At 34.0% G+C, this 25,307-nt stretch overlaps 2 protein-coding genes across 7 annotated transcripts in view; one reads left to right on the top strand and one right to left on the bottom strand.

The window, feature by feature from the left end:
• The window catches only part of PHYHIPL (phytanoyl-CoA 2-hydroxylase interacting protein-like), a 68,413-nt gene extending 50,103 nt beyond the window's left edge, over positions 1-18,310 (top strand). For both annotated transcript variants that reach the window (XM_011953448.1, XM_011953449.1), the window contains exons 2-5: positions 6,638-6,834; positions 8,741-8,915; positions 10,808-10,925; positions 17,229-18,310. In XM_011953448.1, coding sequence (XP_011808838.1) covers positions 6,638-6,834; positions 8,741-8,915; positions 10,808-10,925; positions 17,229-17,763 — 1,025 coding nt within the window. In that variant the 3' untranslated portion in view covers positions 17,764-18,310. The remainder of the gene's footprint in view (positions 1-6,637; positions 6,835-8,740; positions 8,916-10,807; positions 10,926-17,228) is intronic.
• The window catches only part of FAM13C (family with sequence similarity 13, member C), a 118,917-nt gene continuing 111,901 nt past the window's right edge, over positions 18,292-25,307 (bottom strand). For 3 of the 5 annotated variants that reach the window (XM_011953452.1, XM_011953450.1, XM_011953454.1), the window contains 3 exons: positions 23,869-24,068; positions 22,702-22,803; positions 18,292-19,894 (listed from right to left, as the gene is read on the bottom strand). In XM_011953452.1, the coding sequence (XP_011808842.1) occupies positions 19,771-19,894; positions 22,702-22,803; positions 23,869-24,068 (426 nt within the window). In that variant the 3' untranslated portion in view covers positions 18,292-19,770. The remainder of the gene's footprint in view (positions 19,895-22,701; positions 22,804-23,868; positions 24,069-25,307) is intronic. The other 2 variants (XM_011953451.1, XM_011953453.1) reach the window with 1 other exon arrangement.

Genomic DNA, 25,307 nt, shown 5'->3' with positions numbered 1-25,307 from the left:
AAATAATGAGAGCCAGGTTCCTCACTGTTGAAGTACCAGTTGAGTATCTCTAATTTGAAAATCTAAAATCTGAAATGCTCCAAAATCCAAAACTTTTTGAGTGCTGACATGACACTCAAAGGAAATACTCATTGGAGGCTTTCAGATTTCAGATTTCAGATTGGCATTCCTAAAAATGCAAATATTCCAAACTCGGAACAAAAATTGATATTTGTAACACTTCTGGTCCCAAACATTTCGGATAAGGTGTACTTAACCTGTGATTGTAGAGATGGTAAAGAGGAAAACTGGAATGAACCCCGTGATGTTGGATTAGAATTGGATGTATCAGTATAAACCTATGGTGTTGTTATATGAAAGTGTAGAAATACAGATATGAGTATGCACACATATGCATGTATTTCCTATCTCTTGTAGCCATTGAGAGACCCTAGAAGTAATAACACTCTAACAGTAATGAGCAAGCCTAATACTCAGATCTTAGTCTCAAATGCTATCCTCTACCAAAATGAGCCTTAGCTCCTCAGAGAAATGGCTGATTGCAAGGCTTGGGTATGAAACTATAAAATAAGCCTGAAACACCTTGTTAATAGAAGAAAGTAAGAAAGTACTCAAATAATGACGGGGACATGCCAAAAGGAACCAGCTTGAAGGGCTTATATTGGCCAAATGTGAGTCAAGTTAAGCAACAAAATAACTAATAGTAACAGACTGTCGTAGTTCATTTGTGCTGCTATAAAAATACACCTGAAACTGAGTAATATATAAATAATAGGCATTTATTTCTCACAGTTCCAAAGGTTGGGAAGTCCAGGGTCAAAATGTGAGCAGATTTTGTGTATGGGGGCTGCTGTCTGCTTCAAGATGGCACCATGCTGCTGCATCCTCCAGAGAGGGGATGAACACTGTGTCCTTACATGGCAGAAGTTGGAAGGGCAAAAGGGCTAACCTGTGTTTGAAGACTCTTTTATGAAGGCCTTAATCCCATTCACAAAGGAGGACCCCTCATGACCTAATTACTACCTAAAGACTCCACCTCTTAATGCTATTGCATTGGGGATTAAGTTTCAACATGAATTTTGGAGGAGACACAAACATTCAAACCCACATTATAGCCCATGCTGAATAATAGGATACCTGAGAGTCTAGTGTTATAAACAATGGAGAAGTTCTTCCTTATAGGGGACCACAAGTAATAAATGTAGATGGTATGATAGAAAATCACCATTTGGCAAATTTGTAATTGATTCAGGGAAGAATCATCAGCAGATACTAAAATTAGTGGGGTAAAGTTTGATGTAAAACTAGACATTTACATAGTTTCAAAATATCTCCCCACAAAAATGCTGATTAATTAAAAGGGAAAAATAGAGAAACCTTGTAGACACTAACTTAGCCAAGTGATAAACATTAACTTTACCAGTAATGGAACAAACCAATTATCACATATACAACATTGTGTCTACAGTATTTCTGCCAAAAAAAAAGAAAAATCTCAATGATTAGGAAACATCAGACAAACCCAAATGGAGGAACATTTTACAAAATTATTTTCAAATATGGAAGACAAACAGACTGAAGAACTATTCCAGATTAAAAGAGACATGATGGCCCAATAGCAACCTGTGACCACAAGGTTTTGGGACTTTGTTTTTGCTGCTATGCAGATTTTTTTAAAAAACAAATATTGAAATATGACGTCTATAGATTAGATGATAGGGCAATAGTAATTTTCTGATTTTAATCATTATACTTGGGTTGTGTAAGAGAATATCTAATAAAATATACAATTTAGTGTTTAGGAATAAAGGGCCATCTTGTGGGCAGTTTACTCTCAAATGATTCTGAAGTAAATGTGTGTGTGTATGTGTGGAGAGAAAGAGGTGGCAGGGGGAGAGACAGAGAAGATAATAAAGCAAATTCAGTAAAATGTTAACAAGTAGAGAATCTGGGTAAAGGGTATATGGGAGCTCTTAGTACTAGTTTTACAACTTTTTTGTAAGTCTGAAATTCCATCAAAACAAAATTTATCTAAGAAAAGGTGAATGAATTCAAAACCAGATGGTAAATAAATGAAACAAAAGTGGCAAAATGTCAGTGTGTTTTAAAGTTGGGTGATAGGTACATGGAGATTCATTGCATTATTTTGTTTACTTGATGTATGCTTGTAAACTTCCACAATAGACATTTAAAAGGGAATTAATCTACAGTGATCTCTTCATTGATAATGTGGATTTACTTTCTCCTTAAACACTCTTGCCTATTTTGGGCTTGTAAAACAGATCATGTTGAAAGAAACTAAAGAAGACCTAAATAAATGGTAAGACACCTCATGTTCCATAGATTGGAAGACAATATTATTAAGATGAAAATACCCCCAAATTTATTTATAGATTCAATTCAAACCTTAGCAAAATCCCATCTAACTTCTTTGCAGAAACTGATAAGCTGATTCTAAAATTCATATGGAAATTCAGGGGACCCAGAATAGCCAAAAAGGTCTTGAAAAGATGAACAAAGTTGAAGGATTCACCTTTATTGACTTCAGAACGTACTACAATGCTGCAGTAATCAAGTTGGTGCAGTACTGGAGTTGGGGATCAAGATCCGTAGAATTTGAGAGTGTAGAAATAGACCATATATTTATGACCAGTTGATTTTGGCAAGGGTGCCAAGGCAATTAAATAAGAAAAGAATAATCTTTTCAATAGTGCTGAGATAGCAACATATCCATATGAAAAAGAATGAAGTTGGACCCCTACCTCACACCATATACAAAATTACCTCAGAATGGATCAAAGACTTAAATGTAAGAATTAAAACTATAATACCCTTAGAAGAAAATAAATCTTCATGACCTTGGGTTAAGCAGTGTTTTCTTAAAATATGACCCCAAAAGCATGAGCAACAAAAGAAAAATAGATAAATTGGACTTGGTCAAAATTATTTTTTGTGCTTTAAAAAAGAAAAGAGACAAACCACAGAATGAGAGAACATTTTTGCAAATCATATATCTGATAATAGACTTGTATCTAGATGGTAAAGGACCATTACAACTCAGTAAGAAAAAAAGACAACTCAATTTTTAAAAAGGGGCAATGAATCTGAATAAACATTTCTCCAAAGAAGGTATACAAATAACCAATAAACACGTGAAAAGATTTCCAACACCATTAGTTATCAGGGAAATGCAAATTGCAACCACAGTGAGATACCACTACACAACCCCTATGATACCTTTTTCAATAAAAAAAAAAAGATAGATAATATTAAATGTTAAATGTTGGCAAGGATGTGAAGAAATTGGAACCTTCATATACTGCTAATGGGAATGTGAAATGTATAGCTAATTTGGAAAAGTCTGACAGTTCCTAAGTAAGTTAAACATATAAATTATTATATGACACAGCAATTCCACTCTTAGGTATACACCTAAGAGAAATGGAAATACATGTTAGCACAAAAATTGGTTCACAAATGTTCATGGTAGCATTATTTATAATAGCCCCAAAGTGGAAACAACCCAATGTCTATCAGCTGATGAATGGTGTATGCATACAATGGAATATTGTGCTGCAATAAAAAGAAGTGAAGTACTGGGACAACATGGATGAAGCTTGAAAACCTTTTGCTATGTGAAGAAGCCAGTCACAAAAGACCACATATTGTATGATACCATTTAATATGAATGTACAAAATAGGCAAATCTATGGAGACAGAAAATAGATTTGTGATTGTCTAGGGCTGAAGGGAGGGGTCACGTGTGTATGTGTGGGCAGAGTGGGAGGGATGATGACTTAGGGGGGTTTTATTTTGGGGTAAAGAAAGTGTTCTTAATTACTTGTACGGGTGGATGCGCAAGTTTGAATCTACCAAAAACCATTGAATTGTGTACTTTGAATGAATGAATTATATGGCATATGAATTATATCTCAATAAAGCTGTTTTTTAACAAAAATCTGATCATTCTTTTATAAGATAACAAGTTCAATGAGAAAAGAGCTATATATAGAAAGTATTATTAGTGTAATTTGGAGTGTTTTCAGCTTGCATTTCAATAGTTGCTGTCATTAGAAACTGCTTTTGAAATGTTTGTTCTCAAAGCAACTTTCATGTTGTGGATAAACAAAAGTACATGAAACAAAAGTACATTCATTCTGCATTCAGTTGTACCAATCCACAGTGTAGCCATAGATGTTAGAACCATTTGGCATGTAAGGTAGTGATATGTAGCTAGAATTGTCTGTAAGATGAAGTCTTACTAAGGAAAGGAAGCTACTTTGGGAAGTATGATTGATTGACAGAACTGAGATAGTACTGGCTGGTAACTGATTATTATTCGTGTCATGTGGATAACTGTTTTTTCATCATTTTTTAGAGACAGAATTATTGTCTTCTGTCACTTATCTCAAAATCTCAGTCAGTTAAAAATTGATTCACAGAGAGTGAGGAAGAAGAAAGTTACATGTAAACTTGTAAGATTTATTTACATTAAATTTTTTACTTGGCCTACCCAAGTAAGAAAGTTGCATAAAAGTTCATCTAGTGATTTTGTTAAGAACTAGTTAATCTAGTGGTTTTGTGATGAGTAGCTGGAAAATGAAGATTTTTAATATAACAAATTATTTCTAGGCTTGAGCTTTATATTGTTCCCAATGGGAAAAATATAATTTGAGCAAAGGTTTTCCTTATAATAAAAGTAACATTTTTTTCTCTTGAATTTTAACAATCAGAAGGAAAAATCCAAAAAAAAAGTATTATGTTCTGTGAAATAATCATTTGTGACTTTAAGGCTGAAGAAGATAACAATAGTGGAAGTTTAAATGCAAAAACTATTAATGGTATCTTAGATAGTGTTACTGTATTGAAGTTATGTTTCCATTAAATTGAATCAAATGCAAAATAGCTTTATTTTTATCTACATGATCCTAAATAACAATTGTATTTTTTTCACTCAGTTGTGAAATTATATGGACATAGTTATAATGCAGATGATTTCTACAAAAATTTCTACTATCAGAGTTCAGAACATTTTTCATTGCTATTACTGATGTTTAAAGACAAGTGGCACAGACTAATGGGTTGAAATGTAAGCTTTTCAGAATAGTATAAAATTACTAATTGCTGTGGTTTTGAGTGTTTTTTGCCTTTCCCTTTCCCAAGGCCATTATAAGGATTTCACTTGATTTCTTCCCTGCTCTTAACTTTTGAAAAGCTTTAAGCTAGAAGTAATTTGAGGATTCTATGCAACCTGATGGGGAGGAAACTAAAGGTGAAGTAGTTTTTTTGGGAGTTTTGTGGAGAGGGAATGTGGAGAAACGGGTCTGTGAAGAAAGTACATAGGAGAAGAAAGAAGGATTTTTAAAAGTATTGTTCAAGAAATAAAATTAAATAACTTATTTTGAAATTAGTTTCTGATTGCCTTTGAGTTCCTCTGGCTACAATGCAGGTTGAGATGAGACAACATGGGTCAAAGATTTAATGAAGTTGGGAATTATCAAAAGGTTTATATCAATGACTGTTATGGAAGTGTGGGGAAGGAGAGAACAATCTAATCTGGAAATGGAAAGTATTGCCACAAAGTGACATTCACTGTTGTTTTTTTGTTGAGTATTTTATTATGTTAGGGAACAAGTTAAGTAGTTGATTTATGGCCTAACATTTTTTCTTATTTGAATAACAATTTTTTTCTCTTTTGAGGCATTGAACATTATGTTGGCCTGGGGAAAGGGAATGTAGAAAAAAATTGAGTAAAATTTGATTCTAGTATGTCTTTCCTATATATAAAACAAACTTGGCATGTCTATATTTTCTTTTTGTCCTATGATCCGTCAAGTCCAGCTCTATACTGTCAGCCCAAGTGTTAGCATTTTCTCTAAGTGGAAGTGTAGAGATAATCTTTAAAGTAACTAGGTGTCATATAAATTCTTCGGGATTTTAATATCAATCACTATGGCAATCATCTTTTTTCTTTTAGCCTTAAAATTAAATTCAAGATTCCACAGATAAAAGATTTCTAGAGTTATCCTTGAGATAGCAACTTGTAAGTGAATGGTCTTCAGTATTATTTGTATATGTAGTAAAACCATTACATGCTGTTTCTCTATATAATGCTTCCAAAATGAAAGAGGAGGTGGAATTTTTATAGACTGTTACTGCTAGGCCATGGACTTTTAAAGAAATATTTCCTTCATTTGGATGGACCCTTTCGTTATCAACATTTCCATGAAATTATCTGGCTTAAAACATCTGATATTACTTTAGAGCAAAATTGATTGGTCATGTAGAAAAGTAGGCTCTTGAGGCTTTTTAGAGGGATCCTAACCGTATAAAACTAACATGTCATAGATTAGAAAACTAGAGTGTCAGTGTTTTTGTGTTCACTCTGTGAAAACAAATTGGAAAAGTAAAGGGAAAATGTAAAGATGATAAGGACTAAGTCATCTCTACTTTTTATTGGTAATATGACCTTATAAACGTTCTTTACTACCATTAAAACTCAAATTACTTCATGAACAAAATGAAATCTCAGATTCACTAATGAAGTGATTTCAGAAATATGTACATAGCTAAAGACCTTGCAAACTGGAAAATCCATTAATTGGAAATTAACTTCCTGTGCATTGTTTTCTTGCAGGGAACAAATCACAAGACAGTGGCATAGCAGAGATGGAAGAACTTCCTGTACCACATAACATCAAAATAAGCAATATAACGTGTGACTCATTCAAGATTTCTTGGGAAATGGATTCAAAATCAAAGGATCGCATTACACACTATTTTATTGACCTCAACAAGAAAGAGAACAAGAACTCCAATAAATTTAAACACAAGGTAAAGTCTAACAAATACTCATGCTCATTTGCATCTTAAAACTTTCTAAGTATGAGGACATTTTAAAAGAGCGAGTAATATTCTATTAATGGCTTATGTGATGTATTTGACTTGGAAAAAATAAAAATTATATGTAACTTTAAAACCCTATCATTCTAATAAGTTTTGTAAGAAAATGAAATGCCATGCTTATTGTTAGAAGATAATTTTCAAAAAAAGGTAAAATCATGACTATCATCTAGATATAAAAATTAATTTATGTTAAAGATTTTATTTAACTCATTAATGAGGAAACCAATAAGGTGTTATAACCAGTTCAAAGGGTAATCCAAAGAAAAGACTTATTTGTAGATCCAGGTATAAACTGGTATGGAAGTCCTGATAGGAGGGGTAAAGAGGAGAGTTGTCCTCCACTGAACATAATTTATTTGTATGTATTTAGACAAGAAAAACTGAATTGTTATTAGTTTCTACAAATTACAGAATTGTAAAATGGCTTCCATAACAGAGACTGATAGCCAGAAGAGGGTGCTATAGGCAATGCATAGTTTTCCCCTGAAGCACACATTTTTTTCTTTAACTGCTAAACAAGGAATCTGATGCAATTTATGAACTTCAAGGTATTTTAAAAACACTTTAGGGCTAAAAATTGCTTTAGATAGTCTGCTGTCTTTTTGCTTTTTGTCTTTTGTTTTGATAATGAAAATTGTTGTCTTTTGCTTTTTAGTTTTGAGAATGAAAATTATTAACTTTTAAATGTTTTTAGACATATAACACTTCTCTGATATTTATTCACATATCATATATCTTTTCTGATATAGCTCTCTCTCCAGAAGTATCTATAGAGAAAATAACAGTTATCTGCTTTAAGCATTCTTTCTTATGTTGCAGTGTTTTCACCAGTGATGAAAATCAGTATCAATACCTTAATATTGATATCAAGTTTTAACTTGGTAGATACTTTGGAACTTTCTTATCTTACCTAGAAATATTGCTTTTATTAGATGTGCAATTATACATACTAAAGATAAGTGAGGATCATACATACTACAGATAAGTGTGAAAGAGGGAGCAAGATTGTGCAGTCATTATTTTTTCTGAGTTCCAATTCTGATTATGCTTTCTAGTGATGGATATTCTCTTTGCTGACATTTGCCTTGTTTATATAGCTTTGAAATCTTAAATTTCAAATATTAAATGATGAATTGTTCAAGATTTGACCCTTTTTCTTCACTCTCCACTTGGAATACCATATCCTTGGAAAGACACATAGACTCTATACTTGAATGAAAGTGAAGTAAAAATTCATATTTTTAGTGTTTTCTCCTTTAACATGTCAAATATCAAGTAATGGGCAGCTTTAGTAAAATTATTGGATAGATAAGTTAACCAAATATAATATTTTAATACTATTGAACTTTATCTTTTATGTCTCTGTTTTTTAAAGTTTTGTCATTTAGTATGAGAATGTTGCATTTTGAGGAGCATATAGTGTACAGAAAGGAACACCATATTAGAAATCAAGAAAACTGGAATCCAAGTACATTTGTGTTATTAACAAACTGTATGACGTCAAGCTTGTCTCTTGATAAAGTTGGTTCTTGGTTTTTTGCATATGGCAAATAAGAGATTTAAATATAATAATTGTTAAGTATCTTTAAGCAGAAAATTCTATTGTCAGTCAGGAATTTAATAAATTCTTCTCCATTGTTTACAGTTGATTAAAGTTATACTACTAAATTAACTTCCTCCTTTCCCCTTCTTCCTTCCCTCCCTCCTTCCCTTGTACCTTCCCTCCTTCTCTCTTCCCTCCTTCCTCTCTTCTCCCTTTTCTTCCTTCTTCACTTCCTTCCTCCCTCTCGGTCTCCTCTCATTTTTCTCTCTCTCTTCCTTCTTTCATGCCTAGGATGTTCCCACAAAATTGGTGGCAAAAGCTGTTCCCTTGCCTATGACTGTCCGTGGACACTGGTTTTTAAGCCCAAGAACTGAATATACGGTAGCAGTGCAGACTGCCTCAAAACAAGTTGATGGTGATTATGTTGTGTCTGAATGGAGTGAAATTATAGAATTCTGCACTGCAGGTAAGAGAACTAGGTACAAATACAGAAAAAAAGTTAATTGTTCTGGGAAAGCTAATTATAGAAAAATATTTCTTTTTTGTAATTGCAAGGTGATATATATGACATTGGTCATTTTTTGCATTGTCAGTAGCATTGTGTAACAGAATAAACAATGTTGTATTGATTGGAGGAAGCTGAAGTTCTCAGAAAAATCTGAGTAATGGCTTCAAATCACTTTTTTTCTATATCCATAGTTTGATATTTTCAAGATGAAAACTGTGCAAATAAAAAGGTATGCAGTTTGAAAATATACTCAGCATATTTTTTTAGCTTCATTTTGAGAGAGGACAGAGCTTTTTTCTTTTTTTTTTTTTTTTTCCTTTTTCATTTTCACCAATACTGAAAGGCAGAAACTAGGAAAATCCTTTTCTAATTCAGGTGAATGGAGGCAGATCTCAGTGACTGTCCCTAGCAGAAGTGTTACTAGATTTTTCACTGGAGTACTAGAAAATCTGCATCTAAACTAGTGTCCTGTATACATATGTGTGTCTTTGCTTCACTAGAAAGTACCTCAAAGCCATTGTTTTGGGAGGTTTGATGTGGAACTGAACCTTAATATTCCATTAGATTGGAAACATTTACCATTCATCTCACTCATGTATCTATTGTTTACTCATTCATTCAAGAAACAGTCATTTATTGAGCACTTCAGTGTTAATGGGATACAAAGATATCTCTGCTTGAGTACTCCTGTCATCCTTTCCTTTTGTCTTTTAGAAAGAAACTTTGTTTCCTCCTGTTAGAAAGGCTGAATCTACAAGGAGCTTAACCTGTTCAAAGCTCTTGTTGATCAGAGTAATTTACAGACTTTTCACATAAGCTTTATCAATAACCTTGACTCTAAGTTTTGATAAAGCTATTTTGTATAAGTTGACTTTTAATCTGAACATTGAATTCATTCAACATTAATTAAGCCCATACTGTGAGCTAGGCACTATACAATGTATTGGTAATAAAATAAAATAGAATGCTACAGGCTAATCTACTTCTTTTCTAGTCTATGACAGGGTTTAAAACCCTGTGCTTATCCCAATCTTAAAATGCTAATACTTACCATAATAAATCATTATTGTACATATATTTATCTCTTCTCTTAGATTACCAGTTCTTTGCAAGGAATAGTAATATCTATTTTTATCTTTTAACTTGATCATCTAATTTTGCATAGTACCTTTTACATCGTATGTTCTAATCTCAGTAACTGTTTATTGAGCCAATGAAGCAGCGAGTAAACAAACTATGTTGCCATGAGCAATTTAACTAGGTTGCTTCTGTTTGGAAATTGTTACTAATCTTTACAGGCCAAAATATTTCCCTAGTTTCTGGTATAGGAGTTAGACAGCAATTCTCAAACAACTTCCAAAACAAAAAGTGGGTTAAAAAAAATCAGATTACTTTGACAGATGCTTTAGAGTTTCAAGCATCTTGTGTACCCAAGTCTTATATACTCATTATTATTTTTGCTGTCCAACTTTTCTGTTGGTTGCAGATTATAAGCTTGTTTTATTCAGTTTATCAACTGGTTGAAGAAAAGCTAGTATGGTGCTAATGGATATTACTTGGATTATGAAAAGTTATTTAACTTAATTATTTCAGTATCTCTAATTTCAAAAAAATGGAAAAATACAGGCAAAGGTATTCTAAGAAACAACCATAAACCGTAACAAAAATATTTTTGTAGAAAGAAAAATGTGCCATACAGACAATGAATATTTTCTTTTTTAAATGGAATTTCCTATTTATTAAGTTGAATTCCCTAAAGATGAATTTTAATAATCTTCACTTTATTAAGTATATAGTTGGTACTTTTGGTGCAAAATTTTTAATAACAAACTTTTTTGATTTTTTTCCAGACTATTCAAAAGTTCATCTAACACAATTGTTGGAGAAGGCTGAAGTGATTGCAGGACGCATGCTTAAGTTTTCTGTTTTTTATCGTAATCAGCACAAAGAATATTTTGACTATGTTCGGTAAGATTCAAAATATATAGTGATTTGTTTTACTAAATATAGTTTCAAATTTTAGGCTCAGGTTTCCCTTGACTCTAGTTCTGTCAAATAGCAGTTCTAGATTTCTTTTCAAAATAACTATACGGAATTTTATTTTCCAGAAAAATTAAGTAGAAAAAGATCATGAGATTTTTTTCTATTTCACTTAGATTCCTTTCCATAATCATTTGTGATACCAATTCCTGCCCATTTGACTAGAGGATCTTAAACCTGTGGTATTTAGATTGATGAGCATTTCATGTACACACTCGTCCTGCTGTCTACTTCATACTGACTACTAATTTTTTCCTCTTTTTGTGGGTCTTTTTAAGACATTGAAAATGAGAGGATAAAAAAGTGACTGTTTCATGAAATACTATGGTGAATCAGGTGGGATTCGCAGACTTCTACCTAAGTAGAAATGTTTTAGCTGTTGTATTAGTGTGTTTTTCAGGCTGCTGATAAAATACACCCAAGATTGGGTAATTTACAAAAGAAAGAAGTTTATTGGACTTACAGTTCCACATGGCTGGAGAGGCCTCACAATCATGGTGGAAGGCAAGGAGAAGCAAGTCACACCTTACATGGATAGCAGCAGGCAAAAAGAGAGCTTGTGCAGGGAAACTCCTCCCCTTTTTAAAACCATCAGATCTCATGAGACTCGTTCACTATCATGAGAACAGCACGGGAAAGATCCCCCTCCCCATAATTCAATCGACTCCCACTGGGTTCCTCCCATGACATGTGGGAATTGTAGGAGTTACAATTCAAGGTGAGATTTAGGTGGGGACACAGCCAAAACATACCAGCTGTTATCTTGAATTAATTATCATGAGGATAATCTCCTTTGTTTACTTTTAAATTCTAGTGATTTTACTAAAATTTCTAAGATAGCCTATGTTTATACCTGGAAGCAGTTCCTGAGAAGTTAAAAGAACTCTATCCTGCAGGTAGTTTTTATACTAACAGCACTTTCATGTTTGTAGAAGAAAATTTGAAGAGAATAAATACCCAGATGTGTGTTTTGTGTTTTAAAAGCCTTAGTGAGACTAAGGCTTTTAAAATGGCAAATGCTATATAGGTTGTAAAACTTATTACACAACATTCCCTATAATTTATCATTTTAAAAGCCTCACTTCAGACTCTAAAGGATTCTTAAGTTGACAGAACTATGTATGAGAAGTATTTAGGAAACTTTGTTGTTCTTTGTATTTGTTTCTTTCATACTTCTCTAGTTTCTCTTAAATGAAGATCATGGTTCCAGATTTAAATCAGCTTCAAGCTGTGGAAAATGCAACAGGAATGAGAGAGAGAAGAACACACATAGGCATCTGTGTTCTTCAAATTAAGTACTTAGCAATAGAATATATTTTTATATATTTTGATGGTGAAAAAAATATTCCTGCCATTTGTTTGAATATCTTATAAATACAGAGTTTAGTCCTTCATTTTCTCTATTGGTATGTACTCTAGAGTCCATATAATTCCTGGTAGATACCATTCACCTAATTTAGAGTGTACAGACTGATACATATAACATAAATTATTGTGCTTGTCAATTGTGGATTGACAATGACATATAGACTCAGCAAGGAAGGTGTTTCTTTATACAGATGCTCCTTGACTTACGGTGGGGTTTTGTCCCATTAAACGCATTGTAAGTTGAAAATGCATTTAATACACCTAACCTACAAAACATCATAGCTTAACCTAGCTTCCTTAAACACTTTACATTAGCCCAAAATTGGGCAAAATTATCTAACAGAAAGCCTATTTTATTTAAAAAAAAAAAGTGTTGAAAAGATCAACATTCAAAGTACAGTTTCTACTGAATATGCATCATTTTCACACCATCATAAAGTCAAACAATTGTAAACCAAACTATCATAAGTCAGGAACTGTCTGTATTTGTCATGTATAAAATTTGAAAACAAAAAAAAACCCTCCATATTTCTGTTGTCTTTGGTAAGAAATACATCAAAGGAATAATTACATCTTTGATTTTAGGTTTATATTCCTAGTACATTGCCAATATCTATTTTAGGTGGCCACTGGAGGGCAGTATTTCTCTGTGATTTTTCTCAGTCCCTTGAATGGGAACTGGCCTTTGTTTTTAGGTCCTTTAGTGATCTAAAGTTTGCTTCATCTGTTTTCAAAAATGCTTCCAAGAAAAAAAAAAAGACAGAGTGCCTAGAAAATGGATAATTATTGTGTATATTGCATGATTTTACTCCCAGCTACAAGTATGAAAGCTGTGTTTACTAACAAGAAAATTTACCTTTGTTAAGTTTTCCGTAATGATAGTTGTAAAATCCATGTAAAATATGTCTTGGTGCAGTACATATAAATAAATATACTTTCCACAGTGTGGTATAATTTTTCGACATTGCTTTTTTAAGAAGCCTTATTAAAAAGTAGTAGACATTGATTTCATGGATGTTGATTTTTTTGTCATTAACTCTAATTAAGACACATTTCCTTGATTAAAATCCATTTTAAATATCATCTTGTTATTCAGAATGCTTGAACAGAAAGGAAAATTTAAATTACTGGATAAACTTTCCAAAGTTTATAATCCATTTTAAATTATGAAAAACTGGATAAATCCTTATTCAGTCCATAAGGAATGAACTCTAGAAATGAATTCCTAAATGAATATTGCTTTCCGGTACTCCTAATGAAAACATCACTTTCTCTCTTAACCCGTGTTCATATTCACTAGGTAGCCTAATTGTCCTTGGAAAACTCCTTTAATATCTGAAGGGTTTCCGGAATTCACTGAGATTGGTAGACATGTGTGGGAATTCCTCTACCTCTGGTGTCAGATTGTATATCCTCAAAGTGCAGGTCCTAGTACACATTTTCTGTTCATATATATGTTGCTGTTATTATTTCATGTAATTGCACTTATAGATCTATGTAGGAGACATATATAGATATTTGGATTTTGTTAATGAGAATGTAACAAAGGAGAGACATTTTGAACAGGGAAAGGTTGGAGTAGATACTCTTTTCCCTATTTCTCCCACATTTATCTATTGTTTACTCATTCATTCAAGAAACAGATTATTGAGCACTTCAGTGTTAATGGGATACAAAGATACCTCTTTAGTCTGTGCCAATGAGCACAGACAAAAAAGAAATAAAGAACACCAGAAAGTCTATTCTCTTTACCTGCAGGATCAGGAAAGAGACTGAGACATCTTGGAATACAGAAACCTTTTAGACAATAACCACCATACCCCAGGCAAACAGTATAGGAAAAAAAAAAACAAAAAACAAAACTGTAGTCCCTCATGTACCAGCCAACGCTAAGTGGGGAACCTAGACCTCTATCCTTTTACGTCTGTAAGAGGTCATCCTTCTCCCTCCATCCTCTGCTAGGGTGGTATCAGAGAAGCCTGAATAGGGAGCCCAGACTTTCCACCACTGCCCAAAGAAAATGAGGCTTGCCCTCATAGTATGTGAAGCCACATGTCAAGTAGTAATGAGACACCCCTTCTCTCTCTGACCTAGACTATGTTAACACAGGCCTAGTGAGAGGCTAAACTCCTACCTCCTCCAAGTAGTAACTGACCCCCCTCCCTACCCTGTGTCACTGGAGACTGAGTAGGAAACCTGGACTTTTATCCCCATCTGACATCAATGAAGTGACTACCCCATACTCTTCACCCACTGGTAGATAGTCAAGAGGAGGCCTGCTAAAATACTAGATTTAAATCTGATCCAAAATATAATAACATAAAACTTAAAATGCCCAGGATACAAATGGAACTCATGTATCACACCAAGAACCAGGAAAATCTTAACCTGAATGAGAAAAGATGATCAAAGATACCAAAACCAAATTTATGCAGATCTTGGAATTATCTAACAAAAATATTTAAGCAGCCACCCTAAAAATGGTTCAACAAGCACACACTAACACACTTAAAACAGATAGAAGCAGCAAAGAAATAGAAGATACAAAGAATTAAATGAAAATTTTGGAACATAAAAACACAGTAAGTGAAGTCAAAAGCTGAATAGACTCCATGGATTCCACAGCAGATTCAAGAGGACAAAGAGAAAAAAATCAGTAAACTTGAAGATAGAATAGAAATTACCCAAATTGAACAACAGAGATAAAACTCACTGAAAAAAAATATCAGTCTTATAGACATGTGAGACTATAGCAGATCTAATATTCATGACGTTAAAGTCAAGAAGGAAAAGAGAAAGAGGGTGGGGCTGAAAAAGTATTCATAGAAATAATAGCCAAAATGTTCCCAAATTTGCCAAATAACATAAACATACAGATTCAAGCTGAGAAAACCCTAAATGGGATAAACCCAAAGAAATCCATGCCAAGATACGTTACAAACTGAAAACTGCAGGCCAAAGTGGGGGCAGGGGGCGGGGGAACATTGAAAGTGGTGAGATATAAGACACCACTGTATAGGGAAAAATAAAACCATTTGAATGACATCATCATCAGAAACTACCTAGGCCAAAAGAAAGTGACATAATATTTTCAAATGCTGAAAGAGCACTGTCAACTGAGAATCCTATATCCAGTGAAAATATCCTTCAATAATAAAAGGGAATTAAGATATGCTCAGATGAAGGAAAACTAAGGGGATTTGTCAACAGCATATCTATCCTAAAGGAAGTTTCTGAAACAGGAAGGAAGGAAATAATAAAAGAAGGAATCTTTGAATATCAGAAAGAAAAAAAGAACAGTACAAGTAAAAGTATAGGGTCACATCCAGGATAACACACTACATTTATTTGTTGTGTTTCCTTATTCTCTTAACTGTGACAATTTTTTGGTCTTTCCTTGAATTTGCATTTTTAATAAACTCCCTAGGTGGTTTTCAGGTGGTAGAATTTGAGACCCATTGCTGCTAAATTCAGAGGCTGATCCAGGCATTTCACTGACCCATAAACTCTTTAAGAAGCATGTTGACTGGGGGAACTTTCCCTTACTTGAGTAGTAGCTTGAACTTTGCTTCCCAAGTCATGCTGGTCAAGGACCCAGGAAAAAAAAAGGCACACTTGGGGAATTCTGGAGAGAATTTAACAAAACTACCCCTCATAGAGGTGTAGTCAGGGTTAAGGTAACAAACGGGATGCTAAAGTAACCAAGAACTAGCACTAGCAAGAGTTGAAGAGTTTTACTCTTCTTGGGAATGAAAGGGAATAGGAATTCATCCAGCAGTAGCAGTAGTCAGAGATACATAGTTATGAAGAACCCAGCCCTGCCAGAACCAGAATCATGGAGGAAATACAGAAAGACACACCCAAAGCTTTTACCTGCTACTACTCTATATATGCTGGTGCCTCACATTGGTAGAACTGAAATGCAAGGGACCAAGAGATAAGGAACTGAGTGATAGAGTCCCAGGCCATAGTGGAAGACTGTGGTGGAGAATGAATGGATCTGGGGGTGAGGTAAAGGGGGAGTAGCCAGCACTATTTTAAGCAAAATGCCAGAGAAATAACCTGATTACTGTCCTTGGGTTAAAAAGCCAAAACAAGGGCTGAGTGTGGTGGCTCATGCCTGTAATCTCAGCACTTTGGGAAGCCAAGGTGGGCGGATCACAAGGTCAAGAGATCAAACCATCCCAGCCAACATAGTAAAACCCTTTCTGTAGTAAAAGTACAAAAATTAGTTGGGTATGGTGGCACATTCCTGTAGTCCCCGCTACTCTGGAGGCTGAGGCAGGAGAATTGCTTGAACCTGGGAGGCAGAGATTGCAGTGAGCCGAGATTGCGCCACTGCTCTCCAGTCTGGCCACAGAGCAAGACTCTGTCTCAAAAAAAAAAAAAAAAAACCAAAACAAAACACTTTTGTGCCAGTATAAATGGACAGCACTCATTTTATGACTAAATCTATCATGCTTTAAAGAAACATTCAATATATTTAACTAACAAATACCTTTAGTTCAGTTTTCTCTTCAGAAAGCCACTTCTGAAATCTAGTTGGCACCTAATGTGTGTGTGATTTTACCAGTAAGGTTTCCAATTCCAGTTTGATTTTTCTGGTCAGGAAATTTACATCATTATGTTAATTTAATACAAAGTCTCCAAGGCTTGTAGCAGATCATCTCTACCTCAAAGTCAAAGCTAGAATTCAGCCATCTATAGGTAATATGTCAAAAAGATGCTGTCACCTTATTCTGATAGTAAGAGGGGTATTCAGGCCTTTAACAGTAGATGTTTGACTTTTAGGCTATTCAAATATATAAATCAGTGGGTTTACCACTATTGTATTAAGCAGTGACCACTTGTTTCCTCTTGCAGAGAACATCATGGGAATGCTATGCAGCCCTCTGTCAAGGATAACAGTGGTAGCCATGGCTCTCCTATCAGTGGAAAATTAGAAGGCATCTTCTTCAGCTGCAGCACTGAATTCAATACTGGAAAGCCACCCCAGGATTCACCTTATGGAAGATACAGGTTTGAGATTGCTGCAGAAAAACTTTTTAACCCAAATACTAACTTATACTTTGGGGACTTCTACTGTATGTACACTGCTTATCATTATGTGATTCTTGTTATTGCTCCTGTGGGATCACCAGGAGATGAATTTTGTAAGCAGCGCCTTCCTCAACTAAATTCTAAGGATAATAAATTTTTGACCTGTACAGAAGAAGATGGGGTGCTGGTTTACCACCATGCCCAGGATGTCATTTTAGAAGTCATTTACACTGACCCTGTGAATCTTTCTCTGGGCACCGTGGCAGAAATCACTGGTCATCAGCTCATGAGTTTGTCTACTGCAAATGCAAAGAAAGATCCCAGCTGCAAAACCTGTAATATCAGTGTTGGACGTTAATGCTCACTTTTCTTATTCTTACTCAGCCCCTTTTCCTCCATTAGGAGCATTGGTCCTGTTGTCCATTTTCATCACCAGATGTTTTCCACTGAAGCATGCACATGCCACTGTCACCAAAAATGAACTACCACTTTCCAAATTCCATTCAGAGCCATTTTAGTGTTTTCCTATCCCCTACCCCTCCCACTACTTTCAATGATGAAATACCCTAAGTTCTCCTTCTGACACTTTATTGCCTAGATGCTGCAATGTTTTTATGTTTCCTTTATGCCAAACATAACAAAACAGTTATATAGACCGCTTTAGCAAAGTACACAATAATGGCTTATAAATGGTGTTTAAATATGCATTCATTTTAATCTACTGAACAAATATTGGGATAACTCCAAACCGCATGAAAGGGTGTAATTGCAGCATGAGTTAAATCTTGAAGCCTAGAATTGTCAGCACTTCCAACTTCTTGTTTGACAGTGTTATTTATGTTATTTATATTAGCTAACAGGAAACAACTACTGTGTTTCAACATAATAAATATAATAGAAAAATATTTTATTTGTATTGTTGTATAAAATATTTACAATCATATAGAATATATAGAGTTACATTTTAATAGCAATTGTGTACATGTCACGAAACCATTTCCCTTATCAAAGATGTAATTTGTAAATCTCAAATAGTTGTGTATCTGTCCTGTTACAAGTAGATGACTTCAATTAAACAAATGTATGAAGGACATTATTCTGATTCATAAAAGTTATAAAATATTAGGTAAATACAGAGAAAACAATAAGCCTCTGAAATAGTCTGTTTCTGAAATAGTCAATAGTCTTCCCATCCAAACTATAAGAAAATGTGAATTTCTTCAACATCATACTTAAACGTTACAGAAAATAGAAATACAAACAAGGTTGGTACATGAAAGAAAATGTTGATCTTTTACTTCCTTTTCAAAAATGAAAATAATAAACATGTTTTAGTATAAAATAACACAAAATGATATACACTAAAGTTGATGAGGCAAATAAATATTCTGGCTTCTTTTTCAAGGTATCAGGGCAATTTCCAAACCTTTCATTTTGTACAGAAGGAAGAATAACTACAGCTCATGGGTAATGTTTTGACTTTACAAAGTATAGATGTTGGAACACTAAGAAAAATGTATAGTCCCAATGAAAAAATAGTTATATCATCTTATAGTAAACAAAAAGATTAGCAATAATACTATGGACATATTAGATTATATACTGCAGACACATATCTATCCAAAATACCTATTTTAAATTTTTAATACAATATTTTATTTTAATATAAACATCTGTCAGTTATAGACAAAGATAATAATTCACAAAGTACATGCTATCAGAATGAACTTTGGTAACCAGAAATGTAAAATTTCAAATAACAGATAAAATAATGTGTTATTTTTATAGAGAAATAAAAAAAATAGCAGTAACACAATCTAGGTTATTTTAGGGTACTGAGAGCCTAGCAGACTTAAGGGACAAGGTAGTAAATGTTTTATCACTCAAAAATCCATTAGAAGTTTCAAATAAATTACTTTCTTGCTAGGTATATTCCTTCCTACTTGAAAAGCAGAATTTCTTTTCCTCCTCTGATTGATTTTTAAAAATCATGCTCTTTTCCATACATCAACATAAACAATCTTTGGATACTAAATAAACTTTCCCTAACAAGCATCTTAGCCATGTTATGTAGATCTGATAAAATATTAGACATTTTTAAAAATACTTGTATTGACTATGAGTTTTCTGCTTGGCATGGAGGACACTGAGTTTTTTCCCAATTATATGGCTACCTGTTGTATCCTTCCCCCCATTTAAATCCCTTCTCCTTGTATGTAATTAAACTTGCTATTCCTTCTTGAAAACAGCTAATACTACCACTAAAGTGCTTCCATTTTCATTGTGTCAAAACTACTTAGCAAGGATGGCAGAGGAAAATAAACTTTATATCATGGGTGAAAGTGATCATAACCTTTCCTGAACCTCAAATAGTTTTGGCCACATCTTGCTTGCTGATGAGGACCTCTAATAGTCTCAGTTTGGCTTTTATGTGCTTGTATTCATAATACTCATCTGCCATTGGTATCCTATCTTCCTTTTGTGGACTTCTGCAAAACAAAAATACATTTATTAGTTCACAATGAATCAAGTAATTATTAAATATTATTTCATAATTCATACATGAGAAAATATACTATAACAGCTTCCACTTGGTTTTTGCATCATGTCTTCTTTTCCTTCCCTTTCACCTTCATTCACTCCTTCTTCCATATGTTACTAAGCTTCTAAATAATAGTAGCCTTTGAAAACTTGAATGTCATAAGTGTTTTGCAAATATGTGGTCTAGTGCTTAGACTTACAACAATGGGGTAAGTGAAAAGATCTAAGGAGAAACAAACAAACAAGAAATAGAACTTTCAAGGCATTCTTTGTCCTGTCATTCTTCCATTATCTGCCACAGCCCTACACCTGTACAAAATGTTCAGCCTTAATAGAGTTGTCAAAAATTTTAACCTGAAAATACTACAGAAATTTCATTATAAAAAAATCATTTATAAACTTATGGTAGCAAGAAAAGCATTCAGGGTCTGTCTTACAAACTTGAAACATTTCCAGATTTTCTTGTAATTGTAATACCTGTCTCTGCTAATATGTAGTAGAACCACTGAGCTGGTGCTTGATTGAAGTAATTTACGAGAGTCTAAATTGTGGTGGTTCTCTTCTGTACACTAATTCTACTAAGGCTAGACATGTAACAATGCACAGAATTTTATACATATGCATACATATACTCTTGCTGTTTACTTGGAAGAATAACTTGGTAATATCAGGAGTTAAAACCATTTGCCTTCCCACAAAAATATGTTGTCAAGATACGTTTTCTAAAGGGAATAATTGCGACAGGGTCTCAGAAGACTCTTGTTTTCTTGGTTAATAAGATAGCCAATTGCTTTGAAAACATTTCCACCCAGGACTTTGAAATTCAAGGGGTAGAGGACACAGATATAGTCACCACAATTACAACTGAATATAACCACAAATATTCTCTAACATTAGTATGGCTGAAACCAGGTAAATAGCATATGTTTAATGTTTTATCTTCAGCTCCCTTCTATTTTTCCCAGTAATGATAAAGAGATACTTCTATCTCTTACCAAATAAAAAACAAGCTAATATATACAGATTAAGAATATAGTATCTACTTGTATTTCAACACATTTATTGCCCTGCAATTTCTAGTACAGAACTCAAAACAGTATACAAATCCATAGACAGCATTCTTCTTGACTATTGTCTAAAGTATATAACATAAATCCTTTGTCTCCATTCTGTGTTATGAGTCAAACTTATCATAACTGGATGTCTGAATATCACCTTAATTTGTATAAATAGGTCTAAGTAAAGAAATTGTCTAATTATTACAGAGAAACATTAATAATCCATTATGTAATTTTCCCTAGTTTTGCATATTCCATTTTGGCTAATAAGAGTGCTTTGACAAGAATGAAAAGTTTTGCCAAGTCTTTCCTGAAGCAGTTTCCCCATTATATAAAACATACTAAAGTGCTTAGCACAGTTCCAAGCTCATAATTATTAAAAATAATGTAATATCTATATGATTCTCATGACTCTTGTATGGCAAATATTACCAAGAATATTTATAGTGCCTTAAACATTTTAATAATCCATTTGCATGGTTATTTTACCTTATTGATACTTAGGCCTTCCCAATAAAATGTCTTAGATAAACAAAATTAAGGTCCATATTTCCTAGCCACTCAACTGTTTGATTTTAGTTGTAAAAGATCATCACTTGTGCATTTAGTTGAAATATATCACCACAAGGGGGCATACAACTTCATAGCCAAATATAGGCTTATCTGAAGTGGGTTTAAGACTCATAGTTGCAGTGGAACACTATACCTAGAACATAACTAACTTCCCTGTATGACAAAAAGCATACCAAGTGACACTGCAGATCCACTAGGCAGAACTAGTAGCACACTGGGAAGTCCTCAAACCCCTTACGATAGATTCCTGGGTTCAAACTGCTAAAAATATAAATTTATTCAGGGAACTCAAATTTATGAAAAGAATGTATGCACATCTTAAAGTGTCATTTCTCATATGTAATGACTGTTTAGATTTAGAATATTTGATAACATCTCCACAAATATTTCCCTGAATGAAAAATTCCCATAGAATACCTTTAATCCAAAAGAGGCAGAGATCAGGAACTTTATAGTGCAAGTCACATATTTATCCAAGGTATAATAATAGCAGACAGTCCAGACAAAGTTACTACTCCAAGGAATGTTTTACAAGGAACGTTACATGAACATTTTATAAAAGAAAAAAGGATGGAAAAGGAAAAATAATAACAAATGCTTTATGTTCTAAATTTATGAGCCACATAACATTTCTCACTAGAATAGTTAACATCACCAAAAAGGTAAGTTGGACTTTTGCAATCAACTTGAAAGGAAGATTCCAACTAGAAAATAAGTTGTACATCGGTGTTGGCTGAATGCAAAAAGCTTTTCACTCAGTAGGTCCATTCCCAAAGAATATCCCTGGTAGGCTAAAATGGAAAACCTGCCAGGGACTAAGAGGTGAGTAGACCACACAATTCATGTATTTATGTTGAGATTTATTGTGCAAAGTTAGAGATTTTTAGAATTTAACTTTTATTTTTTACAGATTGATGTCATACCTGACAGCTACCATGTCCCATAAAACATCCCTAATATTGGCAATATGAGAACGTTGCATTGGACAAATCCTGAGTCTAAGCCAGTGTGGAAATGATATACATTTTGTAAAAAGTCACCGTTCCTGCAAAAAAATGCAGGTCATTTTTAACAGTAATTCTCTAGGAAGTATTAGCTTTAAAAATCTTTCTGCCCACACGTACCTTCCTGTTTGTTTAAAAAACTGTTCTTCAAATTCTCTTAAGGCTTTCCGCAGTCTCTTCTTGTCAGCCCTAGTTTCTCGGAGATGGTCAAGAAGTACAGGCCTATATAAGGTAGAATATTTGTCATTACTGGGCACTGGCATAATTGAGAGATCATCATGAGCAGATTTATCTGTTCAGCCAAAAAAGCATACTATGATTGAAAAGTGTTCTGCGCATAAGAGTGTCTTTTAAGTAAATATGACACACGTAGAGCCTGACCATAGGCAAGCACATAAGCAGGGAAAATTACCTGATGGAAAAAATATCGCAGGATATGGGAAAGGACAGACAAGAGGCAAGCAGATTGATTGAATCCACTGAAAGAACTGGAAAGGGTAACAGCAATATAGATGGATGAGGGAAGGGATATTTTGAAGGAATACTCATCAAGCATTTGGTGATAGACTGAACATAAGAGATACAGAGGAACAGCTTTTAAAGAAAATTCTATTCTTAATCTAGAGAAATAAGTGTGGGAATATTGGGAGAATGGCATAACCCCTGTGAATGAAAATAAGACCCAGAAGAAAGCTATAGTTACACTGTAAATTCTACTCACTTCATTCTACCAAGATGAGAGAAAAGTCATACACGCTAGAGCAGGAATGTGGTATACACAAGCAGACCAAACTCATGTATGGTTTCAGAGATTCTGTGAACTTGAAATTATATATGGGCTTTTTCTTAAAACAATTCTGTTGGTAGAATCACCACCAAAAAAAGAGTTTTCTGCTTGCTTTCTCTGACAGACACTTCTGTCAAATTAATTTAAATTAAATTAAATCTCATAATCTGGGCTATAAGATACAAACCAAAGAAGGCCAGATTATCATGAGGAATGCTAGCTACTGAATAATGATAATAAAGATGATATTAATGAAAATCCAAATGGCTTCTATCTGAAGGGCCATTTAAGAGACAAAGGGCAAGTCATTTGCTTATTACCAAGTGGATTTCTAGTGGAAAAACTATCTCATCTAAATGTAAGAGACTAGGATAAAGGCCCTGAGAACTGTTGACCCACCCCTTTGAATCCAGCATTTTCAAAGGCCAGCTCTGCTTCATATACTGGTATCAGATCAGAAGGAGTTAAGAGGAGACTCTACACTTAGGATTCATACTCACATGGTAGCCTCATGTAAATTAGACATGGAGAGAGCTGGTGGTTTTACTTCTTTCTTTTCATCTGGTAGAAGGGCCCTAACAGGCTCAGTCTCATTAGAGTAGGTGAGGTGGTCACCAACAGGAAGGTGAGATGCTGGATCTGGCAAAGAAGGTTGTTGGCTTCCCTGTGGATGGTCTTCATCAGAGTCCTCTTCCTCCTGCTTATCACAGGCAGAGTTAAAGAAAGTCACGTAATGCTCAGTGCCTCTTGAGGAAACAAAAAAAAACGGGAAGGGGAACCATAAATCAATGCCATGAAAACCAGTAGGTGACCCAAATGCCTACTGAGAACTGGGATGGAAGCAACCAAGAAGAGTTCTTCCTCAGTTTCATTAAAAACCTGCAGAAGTTAATGAGCAAAAAGGCAGCAGCCATGCTGGGCTAAAACTTAACTCACCAAGTTCATCTGTGTCTTCTGGGCCAATGAAGGCACAGACCATTAGGATATGGTCCAGTCTGGACTATACTACCAAGTGATTCCTCCCTTTCACTCAGACCTTCTGGGCTCCTGCTTAATACTTGTGACATGAGTTAAGATGAGGTGGACTACAGACAACTTTTATCCTCCAGAAATACCCCAAGTCAGGTCCCAGTGGGGACCAACATTCAGATACAGAGGATACTCAGAAAATTGACAAGTTCAGGGGAGAGCTATTGGAAGGCCAAAGCAAAGTGGGGTTACTCCTCAAACTGTTCTGATAATTCGTATCACAACTAGAAGATTCTCTTGCAAGAAATATAAGAACTCTACTACATTTTAAATTATGCTTCCATAATGGGAAAATTCCAAAGACTGAATTAGTATTCTCTTAATGTCTTTAAAAATATGGAAGTATAATCCATCTCAAAAAATGTGGAAGTATAATGTACTCAAGCATACTTAAATTTATATTTGTTAATATTTATTCTTTTTCATATTGATATCTTGAACAAGTAACTGTTTTGATATTGATGGAGTAGGATTTGTGATGCTTTTCTAGTTCTGTACTCCCATAAATCATTCTTTACTAAAAGTAGTCTAACTCAATTTCAGTACTTATATTTTCTATTGAAATAAATCTTTTCATATCTTGTATAATATGGTCAAATGGTACCAAAAACAAATGTTGCATTATATCAAGAATATATTGTTAATTTTCTGATTAAAGGAAAAAATTAACCAACACACAGAACAGAAAGGCTGTTTTGTCTAGCTGTGTTACAAATTAGAAAATGCCAAACTGAAATCTATCATTTCTTTTCACCCAAGCTAATGAAAGCAAATGGTAAAATTGGCTCTAGACATACAAGTACTATATGTTCCTATTTTACAATAGTTCTAATATCAGCCACTGTTAAGTATAGTAATGGGGTTAGAGAAGACCAAATTTTCACTTTTTGAAATGACACCTGGCCTTGTT

The sequence above is a fragment of the Colobus angolensis genome, unplaced genomic scaffold (assembly GCF_000951035.1).
Source record: "Colobus angolensis palliatus isolate OR3802 unplaced genomic scaffold, Cang.pa_1.0 Scaffold361, whole genome shotgun sequence".
NCBI lineage: Eukaryota > Metazoa > Chordata > Mammalia > Primates > Cercopithecidae > Colobus > Colobus angolensis.
Note: the sequence above shows the minus strand (reverse complement) of the source record. Positions and strands in the feature narration are given on the sequence as shown.